The sequence below is a fragment of the Topomyia yanbarensis genome, chromosome 2 (assembly GCF_030247195.1).
Source record: "Topomyia yanbarensis strain Yona2022 chromosome 2, ASM3024719v1, whole genome shotgun sequence".
Classification (NCBI taxonomy): Eukaryota; Metazoa; Arthropoda; class Insecta; order Diptera; family Culicidae; genus Topomyia; species Topomyia yanbarensis.
The window spans coordinates 18,931,460-18,956,331 of record NC_080671.1 but is presented as its reverse complement, the minus strand read 5'-3'; the positions used below and the strand labels follow the sequence as shown (position 1 = coordinate 18,956,331).

Here is a 24,872-nt window from a genome sequence, read left to right as displayed (position 1 = left end):
GTACAGGAGCTTTGGCAGTGGATGCAATTCGGACAGTGCTCGAGAGTGCTGAGAAGGCATCTAAACAGAAGCGAAGAGGAGATCGATACTGCGCTGTGGTGATAGATGTGAAGATTTAATTTAACAGCACTAGCTGGGAAACCATCGCTGCACAGAATGAGGGTTCCCGACTATCTATGCCAGACCCTGAAGAGCTACTTCCAGAGGAGAGTGCTGCTGTACGGGACGAGCGAAGGACAGAAGTCAATGCGAGTCCTCAGAGTTCCATTTGCGGTCCAACTCTTTGAAGCGGGATGTACAATGGGGTCTTAACACTGCGGCTGCCCAGGAAAATCGTGGGTTTCGCGGACGACGTGTCACTAAAGGTGATGGGTGAAATACTTGAGGAAGTACAGGTGTCGGTGGTGGAGACAGTAGACGCGATCGAGAGCTGGATGAACGGAGTCAAGCTGCAAATAGCTCACCACAAGACGGAGGTGTTGTTGGTCAGCAACTGCAAAGCGGTTCAGCGGAAGCAGATCAACGTCGGAAGGCACGTGATTGCATAGAAGATAATCGACGACCGGTTGAGCTTCAACAACCTCGGCGACTACACCTGCGAATAGTCGGCCAAGGTAACGAACGCAATAGCGAGAATAATGTCAAACGTCGGCGGTTCGAAAAGCAGCACAAGACGCCTGCTATCTTCTGTTTCGTCAACGATACTGCGATATGGGGTTCCTGCCCTGGGTGTTGCGCTGAAAACCAAGTGGAACCGTGTAAAGCTGAACAAGACATTCCGACTGATGGCCGTTCGAGTCGCGAGTGCTTACAGGACAATATTGTCAGAGGCTGTATGCGTTATCACCGGGATGATCCCCATCTGCATCTTTATGGCCGAGTACGTGGGATGATACTAGCAGAGTAATGCACGTAATGCAAGGAGAGTGGTCCGAGCGGACTCGTTGGCTTAATGGCAGCAGGAGTGGGAGAACGCGGAGAAAGGAAGGTAGACCTACCGCCTCATCCTAATAGGAAATATGAAGATGTGAACTTCAATTTGACACTGTTTTTGCCCGGACACTGATGCTTCCGAAAGTACTTGCATCGGTTTGAACATGCTTCGTCACCTCTTTGCCCGGAGTGTGTGAACGTGCAAGAGACACCGGAACACGTGGTCTTCGAATGCCCCAGGTTCGAAGAAGTCCGAAGGGGTATGCCTGGCGTGACAGTGGACAATATCGCATGACAACTGGAATGAAAATGCAAACATGTTGGAATTAGTTCTGTGCTACTACGTAGATTTGACTTGTTGTCCTTGTAGAGTACAAACAAAAATAAAACAACCGACAGAATAAGTTCTTTTAAGGGAAAATATACTTTTGCATATAAAATATTTAAAATAATCCATAAAGAATTGTAAAACGATCCATAAAAAAGTTGTTCATGTTCCATAAAACAAAACTGAAAATCCATAAAACAGTGTGAATGATCCATAAAAAGGTGACATGATCCATAGATTATGTAAAATTGAACCATAAAATAGTCGCAAAAGAGCACTAAAATAGTACTAAAAGAGCAATTAAAATCAACCAATGCCCCATAAAAATATTTTAAATGTTTCATAAAATGATACATTTTGCGCCATAAATTAACTGACATTGATCCATAAAATATTAACAATGTACATTAAAACACGTCGATATGTTCCATAATGTTGATAAAAATGTTCCACGGTATTACAAAATGGAGCAATAAAATGATGGAAAAAGTTCCATAAATTTGATAAAAATGTTTGCTAAATAATATTTCTTGGTCCATAGAAGATGTGAAAATGAACATTAGAAATGTTATGTTCTGATTCATATATCGAACGTTAAATTATGGTTCATAGATATTTACAAAACTATTCATAAGAAAAGAAAATGTAAAACGATCCATTAATATGTGCTTATGCACCAGAAAAATTAAACTTAATGAATTCATGCGAAATTTTCGCTATTCGAACTAATAATAAAGTATATTACATTTGGTTGTAATGTCAAACTACAACAAACAATACATACATTATAGTTAGAAAACTTAAGCTTCCATATTCCACTAGTCAGGTGACTGACCTTAGCTAACCTGAAATCATTGTGGCAACTCTTTCAACGGCAGGGTATCTATGCCATTAGCCCGCTGAGTTATTAGAACACTGACACAGGCTGGCATGAGTCGCAAATTCCAACTATCTGAAGCGAAAACGAAACAGGCTTAAAATCTTACGGACTGATCTTTTGTCTTCTGCTGGCTGGAGTCGAGCTTAGGCAGTATTAAAACGAAACGCTCGCGTCTTTTTTTTGTTTCGACTATGTTAGTCACATTTTCTTTTTTACAATTTAACATTCAATTAGCTAGAGATTACTGGGTAGGGAAAGTTATGAAAATTGGAGCCTCAAGTGAGAGCAAGCATGTGAAGTATACAGATCGGAAAACTAGAAGGGGTAGGGTCATTAGAACAGGCTTAATATCTTACGGGCTTAACTTTTGTCTTCTGCTGATGAGGGTCGAGCTTAGGCAGCATAACTACGAATCACTCGAGTTCACCCAGTAATCGCTAGCCAATAGAAACGCTCATGTTTATCAACATGTCTCACGGCAAAGGCAGACTTATCGCTCTTTACCGGTCTCGTGGTTAAGAGGGACATGTCTGTCTTTGCCGTGAGACATGTTGGTAGACTTGAGCGATTCCTAGCGGCACTGCCTAAGCTCAACTCCTGCCATCAGAAGACAAAAGATTCGTCCGTAAAAATTGAAGCCCATTTCTAATGACCCTTCCACTTCTAGTATTCCGATCTGTATGTTTTACATCCTTGCTCTCACTTGAGTACTATGCCTCTAAAATTTTCAAATCTCAAGCTAATTGAATGTCGTTAAGGTTGGACAGAGAAAGCGCAAAAATCGAAAACGAAAAAAGCAGTTTTTTCCACACCGTATGTTAGTACTTCATAAAAATCAATCAGCTTATGTAGAATGTTGTTACAGTACTGCTGATTGATTTTTATGAAGATCTAACACACGGTGTGGAAAAAACTGCTTTTTTCGTTTTCGATTTTTGCGCTTTCTCTGTTCAACCTTAAAAAGTAAAAGATATATCATGTTCTATATCCTGATTAGAACTTAACCATACAAATAATGGCAATACATATTATATTTGGGCTAGTACTCTTTTTGCTTTGTTTTATGTAGATTTATTTCGAAAGAATCAGAAAAAAACTTTTTTTAATCCACCTAGTGGTGCAATTGTGCTTTTCTCATTTCACCAAGCTACGATTCCATGACGGGTTATGTTCAATAAAATTGTGGAAATGTCCATTACATTCTTAGTACATATTGCACCTACATACAATGGCTCGCCAGCCACGAACTTGATAGACTAAACGTCGACGCTGAAACACTTGAAATAAAAAATATAATACTTAATTAGCCTGATTAGCATTACCGTCAAACGGGGTAACTTGCAACAGCGGAATAGCTTAGACATATTTTTGTTCAGATGGACAGACAACGCTAATAATAATTTATTTAAAGTATTAAAATCACTTTTTTCTAGTTTAAAACTCCAATATAAAAATATTCGGTAAATATAGAACAGTAGTAGCAAGTCGTCTTTATGCGAACTGGATGCTGGGGTAGTGGTTCAAAAAAATTATGATTTTGCTATTGTAATTTCTAGTAGGATACTATAATATTCAAAATTTAATTCGGGCTTGTATTATTCTACCTTGTACGAAAAATTACTTTTTTCTTTCTGTTTTTTTTTGTGTTCTCGAACAGCCAAACTTTTCATGGACAGCCAAGGGTTAAGTGTAGCGTGATTTGGGTGGCGTGATGATCTTTTGTTAGCGTGTTCAGCTTACAGTCAAACGTACCGCCGGCTGTTCGATGGTCGGATGAGAACCGGTGTTAATCTTCACATGGCATGATTTGAAACATAAACAGTAGAAGCAGAAGATTTCCTGCGACCAACCGAATCGCCAGGATTCAGTGTAGACAGCACCGGTCAACGCTCAACACATATTGATCCGTGTTGTCCTTTCGAGCAGAAACTATCAATTTTGTACTGAAATAATGGCACTAAGAATATTAAGCTCACGAATAGTGCGCCAAACAGGCGTATCGCTCTTCAAAGTGGAACAAGTTATCGATTTTGGAATGCATAACTTCAAACAGTTTATTCTTAGTAAATCCCATTGGAATCCAACCACCAACGCATCTGTAAGCTTGCACCACGCGCAATCAGGCTCGTGGAAAGCAGCCAGTGCCAGCGAGCCGCATTTAGTTGACTCTAACCGGGGCTCTAAGATAGTGGCATCTTATCAGCCGGAGGCTACGCGAGAGCGACATCACCTCATAGTTGAATCAGCTGATGAACAACGGTTTGAATTCCCACTGATTTGGCTACGCGATAACTGCCAGTGTGCGGAATGCTTTCATCCGAAATCCTACAGTCGCATCCTGAACTGGGAGTTGTTCAAAGTGGATGCAGTAGCACAGCTGCGAGAGATTGTTTTGACCGAGAATGGAAACAAACTGGAGATCATTTGGAGTGATGGTCATCGATCACAGTATGGAAGTGAGTGGTTGCTGAAAAGAAGTTTCGATAACGACAGCAAACAAGAATATCTGAATGAGTGGTACAGACCCCGACCAACGCTGTGGAATAAGCACAGGTTTGGGGAGATTTTGGAGAACTTCGAGTTCAAGGATGTGATTAATAGTGATGAGGCGTTGCTGGCGTGGATCGAATGTTTGATAAAGTATGGAGTTGTAATGATTCGAAATACACCACTGGCGGAGACCGAAGCCAGGAAGTTGGTGGAACGGGTGGGATTTATTCGGAAAACTCACTATGGGTAAGTTCTTCAGAACATAAAGTATTGTTTTTTTTCCTTTTAAAAAAAATCGATAGTGAATTGTAATTCTACTAATAGAATTTCAATTCATTACATTAATCGAATGCAAAATAGAAAAAAACCCACGTAAAATAAAACAATGAGAGAATATAAGAAACGAAAAAAATTCGGTCAAATTCTCAAACCTTTCTGAGAGGCTCGGACGGCTGAATATCATATGCCAAACGACTAAGCTCGACGAAATGGGACAATGCCATTAGGTTTGTCCGTGGTAAAGAAATTTTTGTAAAAAATGAATAAAGGGCTTCGCAGTTCAAAACCAATTTTATATGGAGAACTAGTGACTTTCGATAGGGAATATGACAATAAAAATCTTTTATTATCGCATCTAACCATGTGCTTAATGGGTGCTGCGCTCTAAATTTGAAATGCTGAATTTCGAAAAAAAATATCGAGAATATCTAATAATAGCATGAACAACGTGTCAACATAAAAAAAACCATAAGCCATTGGGATTTTTTTCCCAAGGACTTTTAAAAATTTTTAAAAAGAAAAATGGAATTCAAAAATTTCAATGTTATGCAAAATAATTTCAAAATATATGAAACGTCGAAATCTTATACCAAAGCAAAAATACAAGTGGTGAAAAAAAATTCTTCCAGTAAGAATAAAAATTGAAAAAAAATCTCCTGGGACATTTTTTTTAATAAATCTTTTGACGTAGGACTACGTCTTTGTTTTCGATACGGGGGTGCACTTTGCAAATTCTACAAAAATGGTATGGAACGAAAAGTCCAATTTTAAACGCATATAATTCAGCAATGCAAATAATGTGCAACATAGTCAAAATATCGCGCACAGAAGATAGCGTCAAAAATACACACAGAAGATAGCGTTACCCAAGTCCGGCACGACAGATTTGTGTACGTAGCGCGCTACGCTTCTAAAAAACGAATTTGGCCGGACAAGCTCAGTTGCCTGTTGAACGGCAGGCGGAGCAGATCACTGCGCTGTGTGTTTTCACAGCCAGTGTAGCTGAGTTAGAAGTCCGTTACACTGGCTGTGGAGGTACGCTACACACAATCTCTTGTACATTAACATAGTGTCGTAGTACTAGTTGTCTCTTTCGCTCTACCTATCATCATCAGCGTTGACTCATTTTGCTTTGTGCACTTGGGTTCAATGTTTGAGGCGAATGTGTAGGTAGGTATATCTAATTTTTCTGTAATGTCACAGATTTTTTCACAATTTTTGATCACGGATTCTTTTTTACAGGTGGTAGATTTCTGGCATTTTGATGGAAACTTCACAAATTCTTGGAAATATTGTGATTTTTACAGATTTTTCGGAAATTTATCACAGATTTTTTTTTTCATATTTCAGTTATTTCAGATGGCAAAAAGATATTTTTGACCGAAACACAGATTTCAATCTGGCATCCCTGTTTGTTAGCGGTTGTGCGCGTAACCTGCATGATAGCGAGCTCTGCTTTCGTTGCGCAAAGACGAAAACTTTCTCAGCAACAAATTTACGCGGATCGATGGAAAGCACAACGAAAGTTTATTATTTTTCGTTCGATCAATTCATTGATCCATTTCCATTTCACGTCACGTCTAAAATTTAATTTTTATTCACCGGTTCGGGTTTTTTGCCACACTCAATCGAAAAGTTTTTACAATTTTTAAAAGCTGATCTTGTGCTATAAAGATTTAGTTTCAGATATCGCTCACGGTTTTCTGTCTTCTTTCTTCAGATATTCTCAAATAAGTTTAATCGGATTCGATAACCTACTACAAATGAAATGACCGGATAACCAAGAAGGTTTGGTTCAATATGTAACATGAGATGTTGATTGGTTTTGCTTAAAATATACGTAAGAAATATAGTTGATTTATTATTACTCTAAATGTACTAAGAGAATAAATATCTTACATTAAGTAGTATAGTCTTGCCCCTTGTAGTTTCTTTAACTTTAAATTTTTTTTGCCATCGAATTTTCCCAACGAACTGGACTTGGGGTAGAACAAGTCCAAACATTACTAGAAGAACCACCGCGTCAGATTCGCCGTATACTCACAAGCCTAGTCAACGTGGCTATTAAAATTTAGCTCATCGTCTTGCATTGCTCCCAACTTTTTCATACAGATTTCGATGTTATTGCTATATCTCCGATGGTGATCTAACGCTCTTTGCAGCTAGTGACAAGCATACACCTCCGTTTCATGGTGGCCTAGCTGTGACGTATCTATCCAATTTTCGATTGTGTTGGTGATCCTCTTTGTTAGCATTCCCACCTCTTTAAGTGTCCCACCAGTTATCATTAGAACGACGTCATCCGCGAACGTTTTGCCTTTACCGTCGAGCGTTTTCTCCGGAATTCAATCTGCCTATTCAACAAATGTCTTTCACGCTTCGTACATTTCGTCATTATGTTCAGGATGACCATTTCCAAGAGCTTCTCGAGAACATCCAACAGGCATATGGGCCCAGGCCCGACGAGAGGGGGGGTCAGGGGGGGCAACTACCCTGGGGCCCGGGTCTGTTTTGGGGGCCCGCATTTTTAACTGAATTAATTTTTTTTTAATTTAATTGATGAAGTTTATTGTTTCTGTCGACACTGCAAATATATTACAATCAACTACTTCAACTTTAGCGGCATTAATTGGGTTCGCAATAATACATCATTTCTGTACCCAGACTCATCACACTCATCAACTAACACGTGTATCACTCAGCTACTCGACGGTTACAGCACCGCGAGGCTAGTTCAACTATGTGACGTCACTAATGACAACAACTGTATTTTGGATCTTTGCTTTGGAAGCCAGGAGCTCTCCGATCACTTTGCCGTTTGTCGTGCTCCAGCTCCTCTCGTTAAACTATGCCAACACCACCCTGCTCTTCATTGTTTTCTCCGAAAATGTGTACCTTGTACATTCGAAGATACCACTGAGAAACTGACATATGCCTATCGCAAGACAGATTTTCGAGGAATGCACCTTTTCTTGTCTCGTATCAATTGGAATGAAATCTTGTCACAATCTGATGCAAACGCAGCGGCTGAAATTGTTTCGAACCTACTGATTTATGCTATCGACCAGTTTACTCCTAAAAAACTCAATCATGGCTGTGAATATCCTCCATGGTCGAATCGTACACTAAAAAAGTTTAAACTGGCCAAAAGGTCAGCTCTAAAAAAGTTTTCGAAATACCGAACCGATAGGCTAAAGAATCAGAATCTTTTTAAATCATTGTTACAAGAGACTTAATAAGTCTCTCTTCAATTCCTACCTTCATCGTATTCAGAGCCACCTTCGTAACAATCCAAAAAAGTTTTGGAATTACGTTAATGAACAGAGGCGTGAGTCAGGTTTACCCACTTCTATGTCGCTGGGTGATTTAGAAGCGACTTCATTGCCGGACATCTGTGAGTTATTTCGCCAACAATTCAGCAGTGTTTTTACCAATGATACTCTTAATAATCAACAAGTCTCCGCAGCAGCCGACAACATTCCCCGTAGGACTAGTATTGGACCTCATTTCACGATATCTTCCGATATTGTACAAGAAGCTTGCACAAAACTCAAGTGTTCTAACACTCCTAGACCTGACGGAATCCCATCATCTATCATTAAAAATGCTCGTCGTTGCTTTGCCTACCTCTGTCCGTCGTTTTCAATATATCGTTAAGTTCCGGAGTGTTTCCTACCATCTGGAAATCATCTTACGTTTTTCCGGTTTATAAAAAAGGATCCAAAAGCGAAGTTCCCAATTACCGAGGAATCGCATCTTTATGTGCACTATCGAAATTATTGGAGCTCATCGTTCTCGAGTTTTTGACACATTGTTGTTCTAGATACATCTCAGAAACTCAACACGGTTTCATTCCCAGGCGATCTACTTGCACTAATTTAGTAGCCTACACCTCATTTATCGCTCGCTCGCTACAGGATCGATTGCAGGCTGATGCAATATACACCGATCCGTCGGCCGCCTTCAATAAAATCAACCAATGGCTTCGATCTTACTTGTCAGGCCGTAAAATGTCTGTTAAAATCGGGAATCATTTATCCTCATCCTTCGACGTAACGTCCGGCGTACCTCAAGGCAGCCATATCGGTCCTTATATTTTCCTTCTATACATAAATGATCTGGATTCATTGATTAAGTGCTTCAAGGTGTCTTATGCCGATGATTATAAGTTATTCCATATAGTTAAAAGTTACTCTGATGCTTTGTTTTTGCAATCTCAGTTAGACATTTTCGCTAAATGGTGCATGACTAACAGGATGGTTTTGAATGCCTCGAAGTGTTCTGTGATTACGTTTGCACGAAAACGCTCCATCGTAACATTCGACTACACTATCTTGCAAAACAAATTAAAAAGAGAAACTACAGTGAAAGATTTAGTGGTTCTTGTGGATTCAAAGCTTACATTTAAGGATCACATTGCTTTTATCTCGTCTAAGGCTTCGCGTAATCTAGGAGTTATTTTTAGGGTTACTAAGCATTTCACTAACGTACAGTGCTTAAAAACGTTGTACTGCTCGCTCGTTCGTTCCACATTGGAATACGCCGCCGTTGTTTGGGCTCCTTTCTACAAGAACAGCATTCAACGCATCGAGAGTATTGAGCGTAAATTTGTGCGTTTTGCGCTGCGCCACCTGCCTTGGAGCGATCCCTACAATCTGCCCAGATACGAAGATCGTTGCAACCTCATTGGTCTTGAAACACTGTCTTTGCGCCGCAATGTGACCAAAGCGTCTTTTGTCTCTGATCTGTTATGGTCTCGCATTGACTGCCCTGATTTACTCCGTCTTCTCAACATTGATATTCGCCTCCGAAACCTTCGTTCCTACTCTTTTGTCCGTCTTCCAGTGTCTCGTACTAATTATGGCAAAAATGAACCCGTCAGTAGCATGTGTAGAGTGTTCAATCAATGTTACAATGTCTTTGACTTCAATTTGTCTCGCACTTCTTTAAAAAAATTGTTTTCGCGCACCCTTTCCCAAACCTGATAGTGTTAGCCAATTTTTTATGTTAATGTTAATACTTTACCTATGTAAGATAGAGTTTAAGAAGTGTTTATTTTAAGCAGTGTTTAGTGTTAGTCATTGTATCATTTGGTTTGTTTGTTAAATGTTGATACCTAAAAGATAGAGGTTTTGTGCCTACGGGAGAAGGAGCTTTTGAAAATCCACTCCCGCGGGTTTTTCCCTCTCAATAATAATAACTACGTTCCAATCGTTCCAATGGTTTTCTGAAGTACGTGAACGTAACCCAATTAGATTCATTCAACAGTGCAATAGAACCATTCTGGTTTCATTTATCGCAAGTGTTTGTCAAAGTGTACAGTATGAAGTTGTTTACAAGTTATCATATTCTTAGCTAATGTTACTAATAAAAGTTGGATATTTTCGGAATGGGGTTGACGAGTAGATGACGAAAATCAATGAATGAAGCCACTTTGAAAACCAAGATGGCGAATTCCAGTTAAGACATCTCTATAACCTAAAATATTGACATTTTCGAAAAAAGTTAATCATAGAATAGATATAGGTATATTGATTTGTGATGCGGATGATATGATTATAGAAAACTTCTCTGAACCAGAAGACGCTATATTGGCCTTCAAAAGGGCATCGCTCATCTACTCGACAAACCCGCTTAAAAATACCCTCATAGTTTATACAGATATTGTTTGAAATAGCTCCAAGGTACCATTTCTATCATCTACTCATTAAGCCCGTTTCAAAAATTCACAAATTGTTAGGGTTATCGAGATTATTGTTCAATCGGAAGTCTCCATCCTGGATTTCAAAAAGGTGCCAAATATCCAAATATCCATTTTCATCATGTACTTGTCAAGCCCGTTCCGGAAATACCCATATTGTTAGGGTTATCGATAATGTTGCTCAACCAACGAATTTTGATAAGAATGTGAAGCGAATTTTTTATGATCTAAATCCCAAAAAACGAACTAATTCAATTTACGAACCCTTGGCTTGGTCCGTAAATAGAGGTTCCAGTGTACACATTTGATGCAGAAAAATCTGGGAATTGAACTAGATACTTATTCTACCTATTAGTATTCACCAAAAGTTGAAACTCTTTCTCTCACAACTCTCTGTCTCAGTCTTTCTAACAGCAGACTTCGCTGTTGGATCCCATTCATCGCATTCGGAATGTTTTCTCTCTGAATGTTGGCGCAAATGTAACAACTGATTCCAAAACCGATTTTACCATGTTCAGAAACCAATAAAGAAAATTCGTTCAGGTCATAGTGACAGCTGCAATAGCTGCATCCAGTGCCTCAAAATCATCAACATGTACCAACAATAAGAAACAAGGCAGCATCAGTGGTGCGAAATTTTACATTCAGTTGCCTATTTCTGATTAATTTGCTGAATTCAATATTCAGTTTCAATGCTTCCCTCATTCATTCACTTCCAAACTGACTGAAATTTTATGCAGAATCGAATGGTTGAGTGCAAAGGAAATATAAATTCATTCACAAACCAAAGCATCCATTTGTTATTATGTGGACAGTTTGAAAGCAGAAGTTCTTTTACATTTTCGAGCATAACTGAACTGCATAATCTATATCTAGTGCACTATTGCTTGATGATCTCAGAGCGGACGGACGAGGAGAACAAACAAACCTTCGATTCATCGCGGCGGGAATAAATAGAATTTTATTTCTCTTTCAAGCTCACGAAGGGATGTCAATTTTTCTAAGCTCGGATTCTGAGCAGCATTAACGATGGTAGCATTAACGTGCGTCAAGGGAGTATGAACGATGGCGATATGGACTGTATGGCAATGTCGCAAAAAAGGTTTCCAATTGCAATGGCAAATCGGACGCAAGTCATTCTAATGGCCAGCCACAAACAAATATTCCTTTATTATTTTTATTTTTTTCATCTATTACTTATTTAAAATACTGACGACTCTGGTAAGCTAACGCATTGAATCGTATCAAATAAACAATTTTCATAAAAAATAGTTTAATTGAAACGGTTGCATTTGTATAGTTCCTCTCATCGATGTTGAAATAAGAAGTCATATATGGTACGGCCCGTCAGTACTTCGAACCCCGGGGCCCGGCGCGGCTCTCGACGGCCCTGTATGGGCCTGTATGATGCAGGATATCGTGGCGGTTCGCCTGGGTTGGGCTGTAGTACCAGATTCTGGACCTTCCATTTGCCTGGGAAGTAGTTTTTCTTCCGGATATTCCATCATCACCATCCAGAATATGTCCGGGTATGCCAGATTTGTATTTTGCAATGCCACGCTGCGGATTCCATTCGGTTCGGGAGTTCGGGGGCCACTCTCAGAAGATCAACATTGGGGACCCGCATATTGCCGGCAATTTCTGCTTCAACTTCACCATACGTTGTCGGCGGCAACTTCGTTGCATCATGCATGCTTCGGGACGTTTCAACAGGAGTCGATGGACCTTTGATCTTTGGCCACGACTCATCAACAATTAGCATCAGATTTTCAGCACAGCTCTTTGTAGCAATTTGATTTGCTTACGTTTATCACCCCTTTGAAAACGTTTTTAGTCACATCGTACTCTACGCTATGCGTCTCTGTATCTGCTTCGATTCTGGCTCGCTGAACGCATCTTCTGCCTCTAAGACAAGCAGCCCGAAGAGTTCTTAGTATCTCGTTCCACCAGTAGGCTGGATGCCGCACGTAGGACTATTTGGCTGAAAAAACTGGCCGAAATTCAATTTTTAAAAACGGTACTCATGGTAAAGAGAGACAAGTCTGTCTTTGCCGTTGGACAAGTTCGTAGATATGACTGATTCGTAGTAGCTCTGCCTAAGCTCAACTCGTGCCACCACAAGACAGAATATTAGTCCGTAAGATTTTAAGCCTGTTTCTAATGACCCTACCATTTCTAGTTTTCCGATCTGTACATTTCACATCTTTACTCTCACTTGAGGTGTACCCCATTAGTTGCATTGCGTATCTACGGTGCTATTCTTAGATTGCATACTAACGATTATCATGTTGCCTATTGGTAGTTTAACTCTTCTTGCTTATAAGATAAATGTTCGAGAATCAACAATATATCTTCGAGTCCAATAATTCAATAGCATGAGGATCGTCATTGCCGACCACGACCATCTACACCGCTACTTAGGATAGGATAGGAAATGTTGATGTAATACCTACTTAAGGAAGGCTACCGACTCAGCGACGCTTCCATAGATATTACGGAGTTGGATTGAAGGACAGATATAGGTCTAGGATTCGCCACAAGCAGGCAATGCGACCAGGAAATGAATATATTTTTATGCGATGGAATGATTAGTCTCCGAGTATACGAATACTCAGAGCAAAAAGATATTTAGATATGTTTTTCTTGTTTTTAAACTCTGGATAGCCGGCCATCGAGAGTGATTTACCTTTTCCCTAAACTACAGCAATTTGAACTCCAAACAGCCGGCCGTGGGTGAATTACTAAAACTGTGAGCTAGTCTGCTATCTGAAATCGTTTGAGAATTAAGTAGTAGGAGACGCGGTTATATTTGGATTAGATTTTTTTTATTAATTTTTTGAGCGGGCTGATGTCCAATGTATCATGCTCCCAACAACTTCGCATTAATTCCGCTTCTGTCTTCTTCCTAGGTCTGAAGCGGATCAATCGACTATTAAGTAAATCAAAGAGCGCTGATAACCGTGATGTCCATGAATAATAAGTTGTCTACAACTATTCTGCCAACTATTATTCCTGTTCTAGTGTGTATTAATGATTGTTTTAATGATTGTTGTGCTAGACTGAATTTTCATGTTGTAACAGCACTTTGCTTGTTTAATATAGTGGAAATTGATAAATATGATCTTCCACAACTGACGTTCTCTTCCCTATTTATACTAATCTTGTTATATGCCTCTCCCCTCGGCTATACTACCTGGTTATTCAATTTGCAATTTTGATATGTAGAGGGTATTTTTCGGCTTATCAGTCGTGAAATGCGAAAACAACAATATTGTTTTTACTTCTAGCGTTTCGATGGGTTTATTCCACCTTTATCAAGGATTCTAAAAAGAGTTCGTAGTTACTGGAGTGTACATATATAAATGTTTGTTTTTAAAGACAGAATTGATTTTAAACTCACCAAATTTTTGTTGTTTTCTTGTTATGTTAATATTTATTGAAAAAGTGAACCGTCCTAATATTTTGTCAGCGTCAAATAGTGGCTATGGAAGTCGTACGTTGTAGTTGTTACACGTGACGAATGAATAAAAATTTAAAGTCACGTTAATAAAAATAAAAAAAAAGTTGTTACATATATTTAAAAACTATTGCACAATATTACTCACTGCCGTCGTTTGCATATTTTGCACTTCACTGTATCTGATGAAATTTTTCTGCGTTATAATTAACTATCTTTTTTGGGTAGATACTGCAATTTCAATAAATCACTGAGAATAGACATTCAGGTTCGAACCAAAAATTTTAAAATACTTGTTTTGTCATTTGAACAAATATTCGCTAGGGTCACCATACTGGCACATCCCAATATCATTATGACGGTTTCACGCGGAATTTCGCGCGGAATTCCTCGCGAAATTTCACGCAAAATTTCTCACACGAAACTTCACGCGGAGTTTCACGCTTAATTTCATACGGAATTTCACGCGTAGTTTGTGTTGAATTTCACGCGAAATTTCAAGCAGAACTTCAAGCAAAATTTCGCGCGAAGTTTCATGCGAAATTCCAAATGAAGTTTCACGCGGAATTTCACGCGAAATTTCCCACGGAATATCACACGGAATTTCACGTGAAACTTTACGCGAAATTTCACGCGCATTTTCACGTAGAAATTCACGTGGAATTTCTGGCGGAATTTCTCGTTAAATCTCATGTGGAATATCACGCGAAATGTCACACGGAATTCACGCAAAATTACACGTTGTATTTCACGCGAAAATTTTCGTTGAATTCCACGCGGAATTTCACGCAAAATTTCACGTGGAATTTTGCGCAAAACGCACAAGCTGAATTTCACGCGAAATTTCAGGCGGGATTTCACGCAAAATTTTACTCAAGATTTCACGCGAAATTTCACGTGAAATAAAATGCAGAATTTCAAGATTAGTTTAATGTGAAGTTTCACGCGGAATTTCACGTGCAATTTCACGCAAAATTTCACGCGAAGTTCCACTCTAATTTGCACGCGCATTTTCAGGGAGAATCTCAGACTTTTATGCGATATTTCAAGCGGAATTTCACGCGGAGTTTCAGACGGAATTTCACATGCAATTTTACACGGAATTTCACGCCGAATTTCACGTGAAATGTCACAGGAAACTCCACGCGCAATTCCGCGTGGAATTTCACGTGAAATTTTACGAGAAATTTCACGTAAAATTTCACGCGGAATTTCACGTGCAATTTCACGCAGAATTTCACTCGGAGTTTCACACGGAATTTTACTCGGATTTTTCTCGTGAAATTCAACGTAAAATCAAATACAGCAGTGAAGCGCAGGACCGTCAGTTGTCTTCTACAAATTCGTCGTGTTTTTATTGCTTTTTTTCGGTGTTTTAAGTCGTTTTGGGAGGAGATTATTAGTGCATTTGGAAGCTCGTCAAACGAAGATTCCTGTGATATTTTTGGTGTGTCGGTATACGTGAACTAACTTGCACAGGAGGTGATTAAAGAAACGTTATAGTTACACCCAAGCGAAGTGATACAATTGTGCTGCTTGGCGGGCGACCTACGAGTCAGCGGCCGCGGAGATGACCACAACGCTACAATGCGGTGCCTGTACGAGAGCGATAAGCGAAGAGAATGAAAAAGTTTTCTGCTACGGCCCGTGTGGAGTGATACTGCATTTAAAGTGTACAGATGATATCGATAAGCATGGGCTGAAAGCAATGACAACAAATCGCGGGTTAAAATATTTGTGCCATGGCTGTCGGAAGCATCAAAGCGGTCACAACGATATTCTGGCCAAATGTAATAGCATGCTAGTGGAAATAACTGAAAGTATGAAGTTGTGGAAAAATGAAATGAGCGAGAAGATTGAGTCATTGGAAGATGCTATTGGGTCACAGATACAACGTGCAGTTGAAAGTGTCAAGCTAGAAATCTTGCGGGAATTAACTGAAAGCAGAAAATTGGTCGAACAGAAATCGTGCACATTTGCTGAAGTTTTGAAAAACGGAAGTGTTGCTGGCGAAAAAGATGCTACACCGGCTGGTCCGAGCAGGAATCTCAGGCCTAGAAAACGGCCCAGAGTTGAAAATGAACAAAAAATGGTGAAAGCTGGAGTTCGTTGAAACCATACTCGCAAGTTAATGAAAAGTGTAACAGTGAAACCCCGAAATAGCCTCGTAAGAATGAACCCGTTATTTTAGTGCGCCCTAAAGAATTGAATCAAAGTGCTAGGAAAACAAAGAATGAATTGCGTAGCCAAATTGACCGTGCATCGAATAAAATTCAAACTGTTCGAGAAGGCAATGGTGGCTCAATCATCCTCGGTGTGAAAGGTGCGGAGGCAATAGAATCAGTTGTGGCAGTGATGAGAGAGAAGTTTGGGGAAGAATTATGAAATCTCAGTTCCGAAACCGGCAAAATCAAGATTGAAGATTGTGGGGATTGCGGAACAGTTGTCAGAGAGTGAACTTAAAAATAGCCTGGAAGAACAAAATGAATCAGTGAACTTAACAGAGTTAAAACTCATAACGTTATTTAAAACTAAGCGGAATGATTACACAGCACATAATTATGTGATTGAAGTGAATGCTGATTCGTTTGAGACCATGCTCAAATTAGGGCGTGTAAACATTGGCTGGGAAAGATGTAGAGTGGTTGAGTGTTTTGGAATAGTACGTTGCTTTAAATGCTGTGCGTGTGAACATAAGAGTACTGAATGCAAAAACTCTCAGGTCTGCTCTAAATGCGCAGGGGACCACATTACAGCAGAATGTGCATCAGAATTACTTTGCTGTGCTAATTGCGCTCAGATGAATAGGGACCGGAAGCTGAATCTGGAGACAAAACATGCAGCCTACAGTTTCGAATGCGCTGTGTATAGGAAGTTTGTTGAAAGAAAGCGTCAGCAAATTAGTCGTGACGAATAGCAATTACCGTTGACCAGCATACCAGGATATCTGAACGGATTACTTTCTGTTACTCCAGGTAAAGCCAAAGAGGGTATATGTCCTCTCGAAGCTACCCTTGATACTGCACCCCCTCAAAGTAATTTTCGGTTCCAGTCTACCGTTGGACAACACACTCCCGGCTCCGTAGCTGATATTCATCAAGCCATCTACAATCTAAATTATGATGACCTCACGACTGTTTCTCCAGGTAAAGCCAAAGAGGGTATATGTCCTCTCGAAGCTACCTTTGATACTGCACCCCCTCAAAGTAATTTTCGGTTCCAGACTCAAATTATGAAGACACCACGACTGTTTCTCCAGGTAAATGCCAGGAATGTATATGTTCCTCCGAAGCTAGACAGACAGATACTGCCTCCCTTCAAATGAATTCCCGTTCCCAGCTCAGAATATACTACCAGAACGTGAGAGGACTACGCACAAAAATCGATGAGCTGTTTGTAGCTGTAACCGACGCAGAGCACGATGTCATTATCCTGACAGAAACATGGCTGAACGAAAAAATCAATTCCATGCAGCTCTTTGGATCTAGATATACGGTCTATCGTAACGATAGTGACCCAGTCGTTTCTGGTAAAAAAAGTTCTCATCGATCCTGACCCAACTGTTTGAAATATATGTCCCAGCCCCGCGTCCTAAACCAAAACCACTTTGGTCCAATCGACGTCTCCGAGAACTTAAACGACTGAGGGCAGCCGCGCTTCGGCACTACACCAACCGACGAAATACCAATACAAAGCGGGAATTCATATATGCTAGCAACAATTACTAAGCTTATAACCGCTTCCTATACTTTCGGCATGTATTACAAACGCAATCTGACCTTGAGCGAAATCCCAAACGTTTCTGGTCTTTTGTAAATGAGAAGCGTAAAGAGAGTGGACTTCCTTCTAGTATGACTTTGGCAAATGAAACTTCTAGCACGACTCGCGGTATCTGTAACCTGTTTGCAAAACATTTTTCGAGTGCATTTGAAACAGTTCCGACTACTCCAGAACAGGTTGAAATTGGACTACGAGATGTTCCCAGGGGTGTGATGGACCTAGGTAGCATCCATTTTACGGAGGAAGACATTGTTGCTGCTATTGATAAATTGAAATCTTCGACTTCGGCTGGTCCTGATGGGATTCCTGCCATTATTTTAAAAAGATGTTCGAGTGTCCTTTCCGCTCCCCTAAAGCTGATTTTTAATCTATCTTTGTCGCAAGGGACGTTTCCTCTTTGTTGGAAAAAATCGGTTATGTTTCCTGTTTTTAAAAAAGGTGATAAGCAGGACATAGCAAATTATCGGGGCATAACCTCTCTCTGTGCGGGGTCCAAGTTATTTGAAATTCTAGTAAGCAATGTATTGTTCCGGGAAGCCAAAATATATATATCAACAGATCAACACGGGTTCTTCCCAGGTAGATCAACATCCACGAATTTAGCACAATTCACTTCACATTGTATTAAAAGTATTGAATGCTGAGCACAAGTGGATACTATTTATACAGATCTCAAAGCAGCGTTCGATCGTGTTGATCACTCGCTCCTACTGGCGAAGTTAGACAGATTGGGTGCCTCACTCAACTTCACCAAGTGGCTTAAATCATACCTTGTAGGCCGTATCTTATCTGTCAAACTAGGAAATGTTGAGTCACATAACGTTATAAACTTATCAGGTGTGCCCCAGGGTAGTAATCTTGGACCCTTGCTGTTCTCCTTGTTCTTCAATGACGTTTGTAATGTCCTTCCACCAGGATGCAAACTTATCTATGCAGATGACACTAAACTGTTTCTTATTGTACGATCTGAATTGGACTGCATTGAACTACAGCGACAACTAGATGAATTTTGTAACTGGTGCACTCGAAATCGGTTGACTATCAGTGTATCCAAATGCTCAATAATTTCTTTCACGCGAAGAAAAAATTCAATTTTGTTGTGTTATACTATCTCAGGGAAACTACTGGATAGAGTATCAGTTGTCAGAGACCTTGGTGTACAGCTGGATTCTAAATTGACGTTTAGAGATCACTATTCCCACATAATTTCGAAAACCAACCGGAACCTTGGTTTTATCATTAGAATTGCCAAAGAGTTTACTGACCCATACTGTCTGAGAGCACTGTACTTCTCTCTTGTACGCTCCATCCTGGAAGCTTCAGCTATCATTTGGTGCCCGTACACAAATGTCTGGATTACCAGAATTGAATCTATACAAGCTAGGTTTCTCCGATATGCCCTTAAAACCCTGCCATGGCGCAACCCGATAGAGTTGCCACCTTACATTGAACGCTGTCGTCTGCTCGACATGGACCCTCTTTCAAAAAGGCGAAATATATCCAGAGCCGTGTTTGTAGGGAAAGTTCTAACTGGTGAAATAGATGCCCCAAATATACTTTCTCAGATTACTGTAAATGTGCCCGCTAGAAGTATAAGATCGTGGATTTTTTTAAGACTTGACTACCAAAGTACTGATTATGGACAGAATGAACCCATAAGGGCGATGTGTAGCGTATTTAATAATGTTTATGAATGTTTTGACTTCTCTGTACCAAGTGACGTTTTTAAAAATAGGCTTAAACGGCTAACTTAGTGCATAAGATGTGATTTAGATAGTGATTTTGATTTGTTAGATGTACTATTAGTAACACATTGTAATGTAATGTAATGTTATGTAATGTAATGTGTAATATTGTTTAATATGTGTATGTGAAAAGATAATGAGGTTTTTACGCGCATTTGGAGGTTGTTTGATGGACTCCAAACGGGCTTTTCCTCATTCTATATTTCATGTAGACCATGTAGGTCAGATGAAAAATAAATAAATAAATAAATAAATGTCGCACGAAATTTCACGTTTCGTTTCACGCGGAATTTTACGCCAAAATCCCCACGAAATTTCACGGGGAATTTCACGCAAAATTTCGTGCGGAACTTCACGCGGAGATTCACGCGAAGTCTCATGCGAAATTTTGCTCGTATTTCTTTTTAGCGTAAAATTTCACGCGGTATTTCATATGGAATTTCACGTGAAATTTCACACGGAATTTGACACCGAAATTCACACAAATTTCCTGTGAGATTTCACGCAAATTTCATGTGAAATTTCACAAGCAATTTCACGCGAATTTTCACGTGAAATTTTTCGCAGAATTTCAGGCGAAAATAATTGCGAAATTTCAAACGGAATTTCAAGCGGAATTTCACGCGGCATTTCATGCGGAATTTGTTGTGAAATTTCAAGCGGAATTTCACGTAAATTATTACCCGAAATTTCACTTGATTTTCATGCGGCATTTCACACGAAATTTCTGGTGAAATTGCACTCAAAATTTCACGCAAAATTTTACGCGGAAATTTTAAATGTGAAACGCGAAATTTCACGTGAAACTCCGCCTGAAATTTTACGTGAAATTTTGCGTGAAATTCCACATGAAATTCTGCGCGAAATATCACTTGTAATTTCCCGAGAAATCCCACATGAAATTCCGTGTGATGTTTCACGTGAAATTTAGGGGCCATGCATAAATGACGTAGCATTTTGGGGGGTAGGGAGGGTATACCGAAGTGTGACTAGGGGGAGGGTAGGGTCAGAAGTTGTGCGACGTAGCATTAAGTTTAAAATCAATTGTCCATTCCCAAGAGAAATAAATTTAAATTCAAACAAGTTACTTTTGATGCGGTTTTTCATGAAGTAAATTTTACGATTCGCGGAATTACAAATTCGCAAAACATAAGAAAAGATTTTGTATGCGGATTTAACTTGCTACATTAGTTGCTAATTAGTAGACTTAGTTTGGAAGCTGAATTGAATTTTCACTTCGGATTCAACCAAACAAAATTTAGTAATTTAGATGAACGTATGCTTCTTAGAATCATTGGCAGCTGCAGGATTGTGAACTGAGAGAACATCTCTTCATACTACCCTTGACATATACATATCAAAACAAAACTATAAACACTATATTTGTCGTGAAATGAGCTTATTTTGCACGCAATTCGCCGTTATAATAAAAATGTTGATAAAAGTCGTCAAACATTTTGAAAGGACATGTATTAAAAATAATTGAAAAACATATGTAATTTTTTTCATCCCACGGCCGCTTTGCATGGGAGGTGGTAGGTAAATGCTACGTTATTTACGAGAGGGAGGTTAGAATTTTGTGACCAAATGCTACGAGGGGGAAGGGAGGGGTCAAAAATCGCTGAAAAAAAGCTACGTCATTTGTGTACGGCCCCTTACAAAACGGACTTAGACATCACTTTAATAGTTTAATATCTTCTCCCAAGAAATTTGGATTGCTAAGCAGTCTTCGACAAGGTTGTGGTCAATCAAATTACCTTTTTTATTCTCACTCGCAGTGATGCATACAGTGCTATCTATAGGTGAATATGCAAATTAGAAGGGGTTTTCTTCATGTAAATTGTCGGAAATCCTACACAAACACCGAACACATTGGTCCGTTAGCTAGATTTGTACGATTTGGCTCAAATTTGGAGAAGAGATTCCTGGTGGGACTAGGAATCGACTCAGGGTTAGCCTGATTGAGTTTTCAAAAATTCGTATTTTTTATGAGCAGTCTAATGTGCACGTTTTGAGAGTTCTATACTTTGAAATGCCAATAAAGGCGCCGTCCGTACTGTCATCGGGGAAGCAAAGGAACACTAGTGTAACAAACGTTGTTGGAAGAAGTTTTCGTTACTAGAATGGGGTAAAGAGTCACATAAATCTGAATTTACTTTCATAAGATTTATGCAATTCTCAGAAGTTTTATCGTGTGTTTATTGCTCTGGGCAGCCGACTGCCGAGAATTTAGCTGTCGAGATCTTGACAATCACGAATCTTGTAATAGCGTCAACTTGATTGTCTCGTTTCAGTGAGGAATACATCATCAAAGCCAAAGAGGGAACCAGTAACGTGGCCTATCTGTCGGCACCGCTGCAGATGCATACCGATTTACCGTACTACGACTACCTCCCGGGCTGTAACCTGCTGCACTGCTTGGTCCAATCGGAGTCCCAAGGAGGACGTAATCTACTCTGCGACGCATTTTACGTTGCAGAGTTAATGCGCGAAAAGCATCCAAAAGAATTTAAAATTTTGAGTGAAACACTGGTCAACTGGACCGATGTCGGTGAGGATGAGGGTAGGGAGTTTCATAGCATTTATCGAGCGCCGGTAATTTGGTAAGATTGATGATGGTGATGACATTTGAATGAGAAATAATAATCAAATTTACCAGCATCGGACGAGATGGTAACCTTGAGCGCATTAATCACAGCGTCCCGCAGAGAGACAGTTTCTTCAATGTACCCCTGGCCAGCGTGGAACCCTGGTACCGGGCACTGGAACTCTTCGTCGGACTCATCCACCGGGAAGCAGTACAGTTTAAAACTGTCCCCGGAAATATACTTACCTTCAGCAATGTCCGCATGCTTCATGGGCGCTCCGGCTACACGGATACCGTCGCCAATACGAGACACATCGTCGGAGCGTTTCTTGATTGGGACGAAATCTACTCGAAGTGGAGAGTTTTGAAAGCCAAGACAAAGAAATAGGGATGTGAGAAGAAACAGACAGAAGGGGGGGATAATTTTTTCAAGCAATTTATTCTTTATATTTCTTGACACAGAGAAGTTTGTTAAGTATCAGTGTTCTAACACACATTCTAAGAGATACTAGATCTAATCATTTGCACACGAATAAAAGACATTTTGGACAGCTTGTCGGTTTACAATACGATAATAAAATTTAAATTCTAACCATACGCATAAAATTCGTAAATTATAGTTTATCTTGTAAGTAAAATCACATTAAATTTTTCAAATTTCTTCCACAATTTGCCTATAGTTTAACTACATTCTAGAGAAAGAAACACTCCTGCTTATTGATGATACAAATTGATGCTCTAACTGATATATTACTAATAAGGAAAGTGTACAGGCTAACGGATTTGAATAAATGAATTATTATAACTACTAGCAGATCGAATTCAGTGCTGCGTATTGACAGCCAGAAAGCAAAGTTTCTTCTAACTTTTGTGAACACTTTTCTAGTGTTAGCTGTCGTGTTCATGTTTTTGTATAAGCACCTAAGGGAATTGAATCAATAGATAGCGGTCTACAAAACTATTACACAAACAAATGTTCAGTAGAACGATACCAGTTAAGGTAGTACAAGGAAAGGGACAAAACAATGTACAAAATGTTTGTGCTTTTGATTTTAAATACACGTGTTAACATTAATTGTAGCGAGAGGTTTAAATTACAATAAATGTCATTTCACGGACACGGCAATGAATTGTTCTTTTAAATTATGATTTGCTATGCTCGTTTTGTAGCACCCTAACAAAATGGCTTTTTCTCGTTGTCTCAATCCTCTCGTTAAGCAACTGACTAAACGCTGCAAAGAGGAAAAGGTCGTGAGGCAATTGTTTGCCATGTTGTGTTTTGTATATAATTTTCGTAATACTCCCGTTAGTCAGAATCCTCCGCCAATTCTGTCCGATTGACCGCGTTCTTTGTTGGACTTATTGTCGTTGTTTATTGCATTTTCTGATTCATCTAGATCAACCGAACCAGCCAATCGGGAGTCCTATCTGATGTGCTCTATTACTATTAAGATCTGTTGAGGGTTCATAGAAAGGTAGCATTATCTGATTGGGATGTTAAGCTAATCCTTGCTAGGTTGCGTTCTATTGGTGTAAATGGAAACGGTACATTGGAAACATATGATTATTTTAATTCTATAACTGTATCTATGGTTCTAAACCAACAGTACTCCGCTCGACTAATAATAGTGAAAGTTAAAATCCGTATCACACTTTAAAAGAACAATCCAATTCCACTTCAAAAGAGCACTCTTTCAAACCAAATTTCTCACATTTGGTTAAGGTGACTAACAAAGCGTAAGCTACAACAGCTAATTCTAAGGCACTGCACACGTCGGAGGCGACAGAAAACGGAAAAGCTTAAGGAAATGTCATTCAAATTATTATTTACACAGAACCGGTAAAAGTGGGTGCGCATTCAAACAACACAAATCAGAGGGACAGAGGTGCACTTAAAAACTCTTTGAATTTCAACATCATACATTGAAATGCAAGAACTTTTTGCCTTATCACAAAACCGAATAGTAATACAAACTAAAGTAATTGACCTTGTAGGAAAACAGCGGAAGGTTCGTCTCCCATCGAAGCATTCAAATTGTATCGTAATTTGTTTCTTTTGTATTTTTTATTTGGCCTAAATGTTGATGATAGTTTCTTTGACTTGCTCCGCAGTATTTCACTTGAATAAAAGCTAATATTTACAAAATTTACAATTTCACGAGCGTCGCATAGCGAGGCGACCACCGTTACGGGTTAGTGGACAATTTGCAGCTAGCCCTTTTCACTCGAAAGATACTATTCTACTCTACTCAACAGCCGATCGATTAATATTTTACTTCTTTTGACGTAGCCGCTCAAGAGAGTTTTAATGCTTATCGAATATGGACACGAAACATATACAAACTATGCAGTGCTAAATTCAACTATTTACAAACGGATCCGAAAGCTGGTCAACATTCGCTCTGCACCAGCGTATCCTTGAGGGCGGCCAACTGTTCCTCGCCCAGCTTGATTTTGTCTGCGATCTCTCGCGAATCCACTATCAGCTTGGCCTTCATGTTGATGAAGTAGTCGTAGTCCGCGTACTCCTCGATGGTTAGAGATTTCTCCAGTATTTTGGAAATGATTGCACCCCGGCGATCGATGTCGTCCTTCAACTGTTTCGCTTCGTCCAACTGTTCCAGCAGTCGGTCCCGTTTGGCCTCAAGGATTTTCTGAAAGCAAAAAAAAATTGAGAATGCACATTTTAGAA

At 39.6% G+C, this 24,872-nt stretch overlaps 2 protein-coding genes across 6 annotated transcripts in view; one reads left to right on the top strand and one right to left on the bottom strand.

Moving 5' to 3' along the window:
* Window positions 1-4,092: 4,092 nt before the first annotated feature.
* On the top strand, window positions 4,093-22,639 carry LOC131679341 (gamma-butyrobetaine dioxygenase-like). The gene is made up of 3 exons (XM_058960052.1): window positions 4,093-4,877; window positions 21,888-22,196; window positions 22,253-22,639. The coding sequence occupies exons 1-3, from the start codon at window positions 4,093-4,095 to the stop codon at window positions 22,566-22,568; spliced, it is 1,410 nt and encodes a 469-aa protein (XP_058816035.1). The 3' UTR covers window positions 22,569-22,639.
* LOC131682232 (protein Shroom) overlaps window positions 22,601-24,872 on the bottom strand; it is a 764,905-nt gene continuing 762,633 nt past the window's right edge. For all 5 annotated transcript variants that reach the window (XM_058963577.1, XM_058963578.1, XM_058963580.1 and 2 more), the window contains one exon: window positions 22,601-24,834. In XM_058963577.1, the coding sequence (XP_058819560.1) occupies window positions 24,571-24,834 (264 nt within the window). In that variant the 3' untranslated portion in view covers window positions 22,601-24,570. The remainder of the gene's footprint in view (window positions 24,835-24,872) is intronic.

Bases quoted from the DNA above. Each gene is read 5' to 3' on its own strand.
- LOC131679341 (XM_058960052.1), top strand. From the start codon at position 4,093: ATGGCACTAAGAATATTAAGCTCACGAATAGTGCGCCAAACAGGCGTA. The intron at 4,878-21,887 runs GTAAGTTCTTCA...GTCTCGTTTCAG, and splicing joins ATTCGGAAAACTCACTATGG to TGAGGAATACATCATCAAAG. The intron at 22,197-22,252 runs GTAAGATTGATG...CAAATTTACCAG, and splicing joins TATCGAGCGCCGGTAATTTG to CATCGGACGAGATGGTAACC.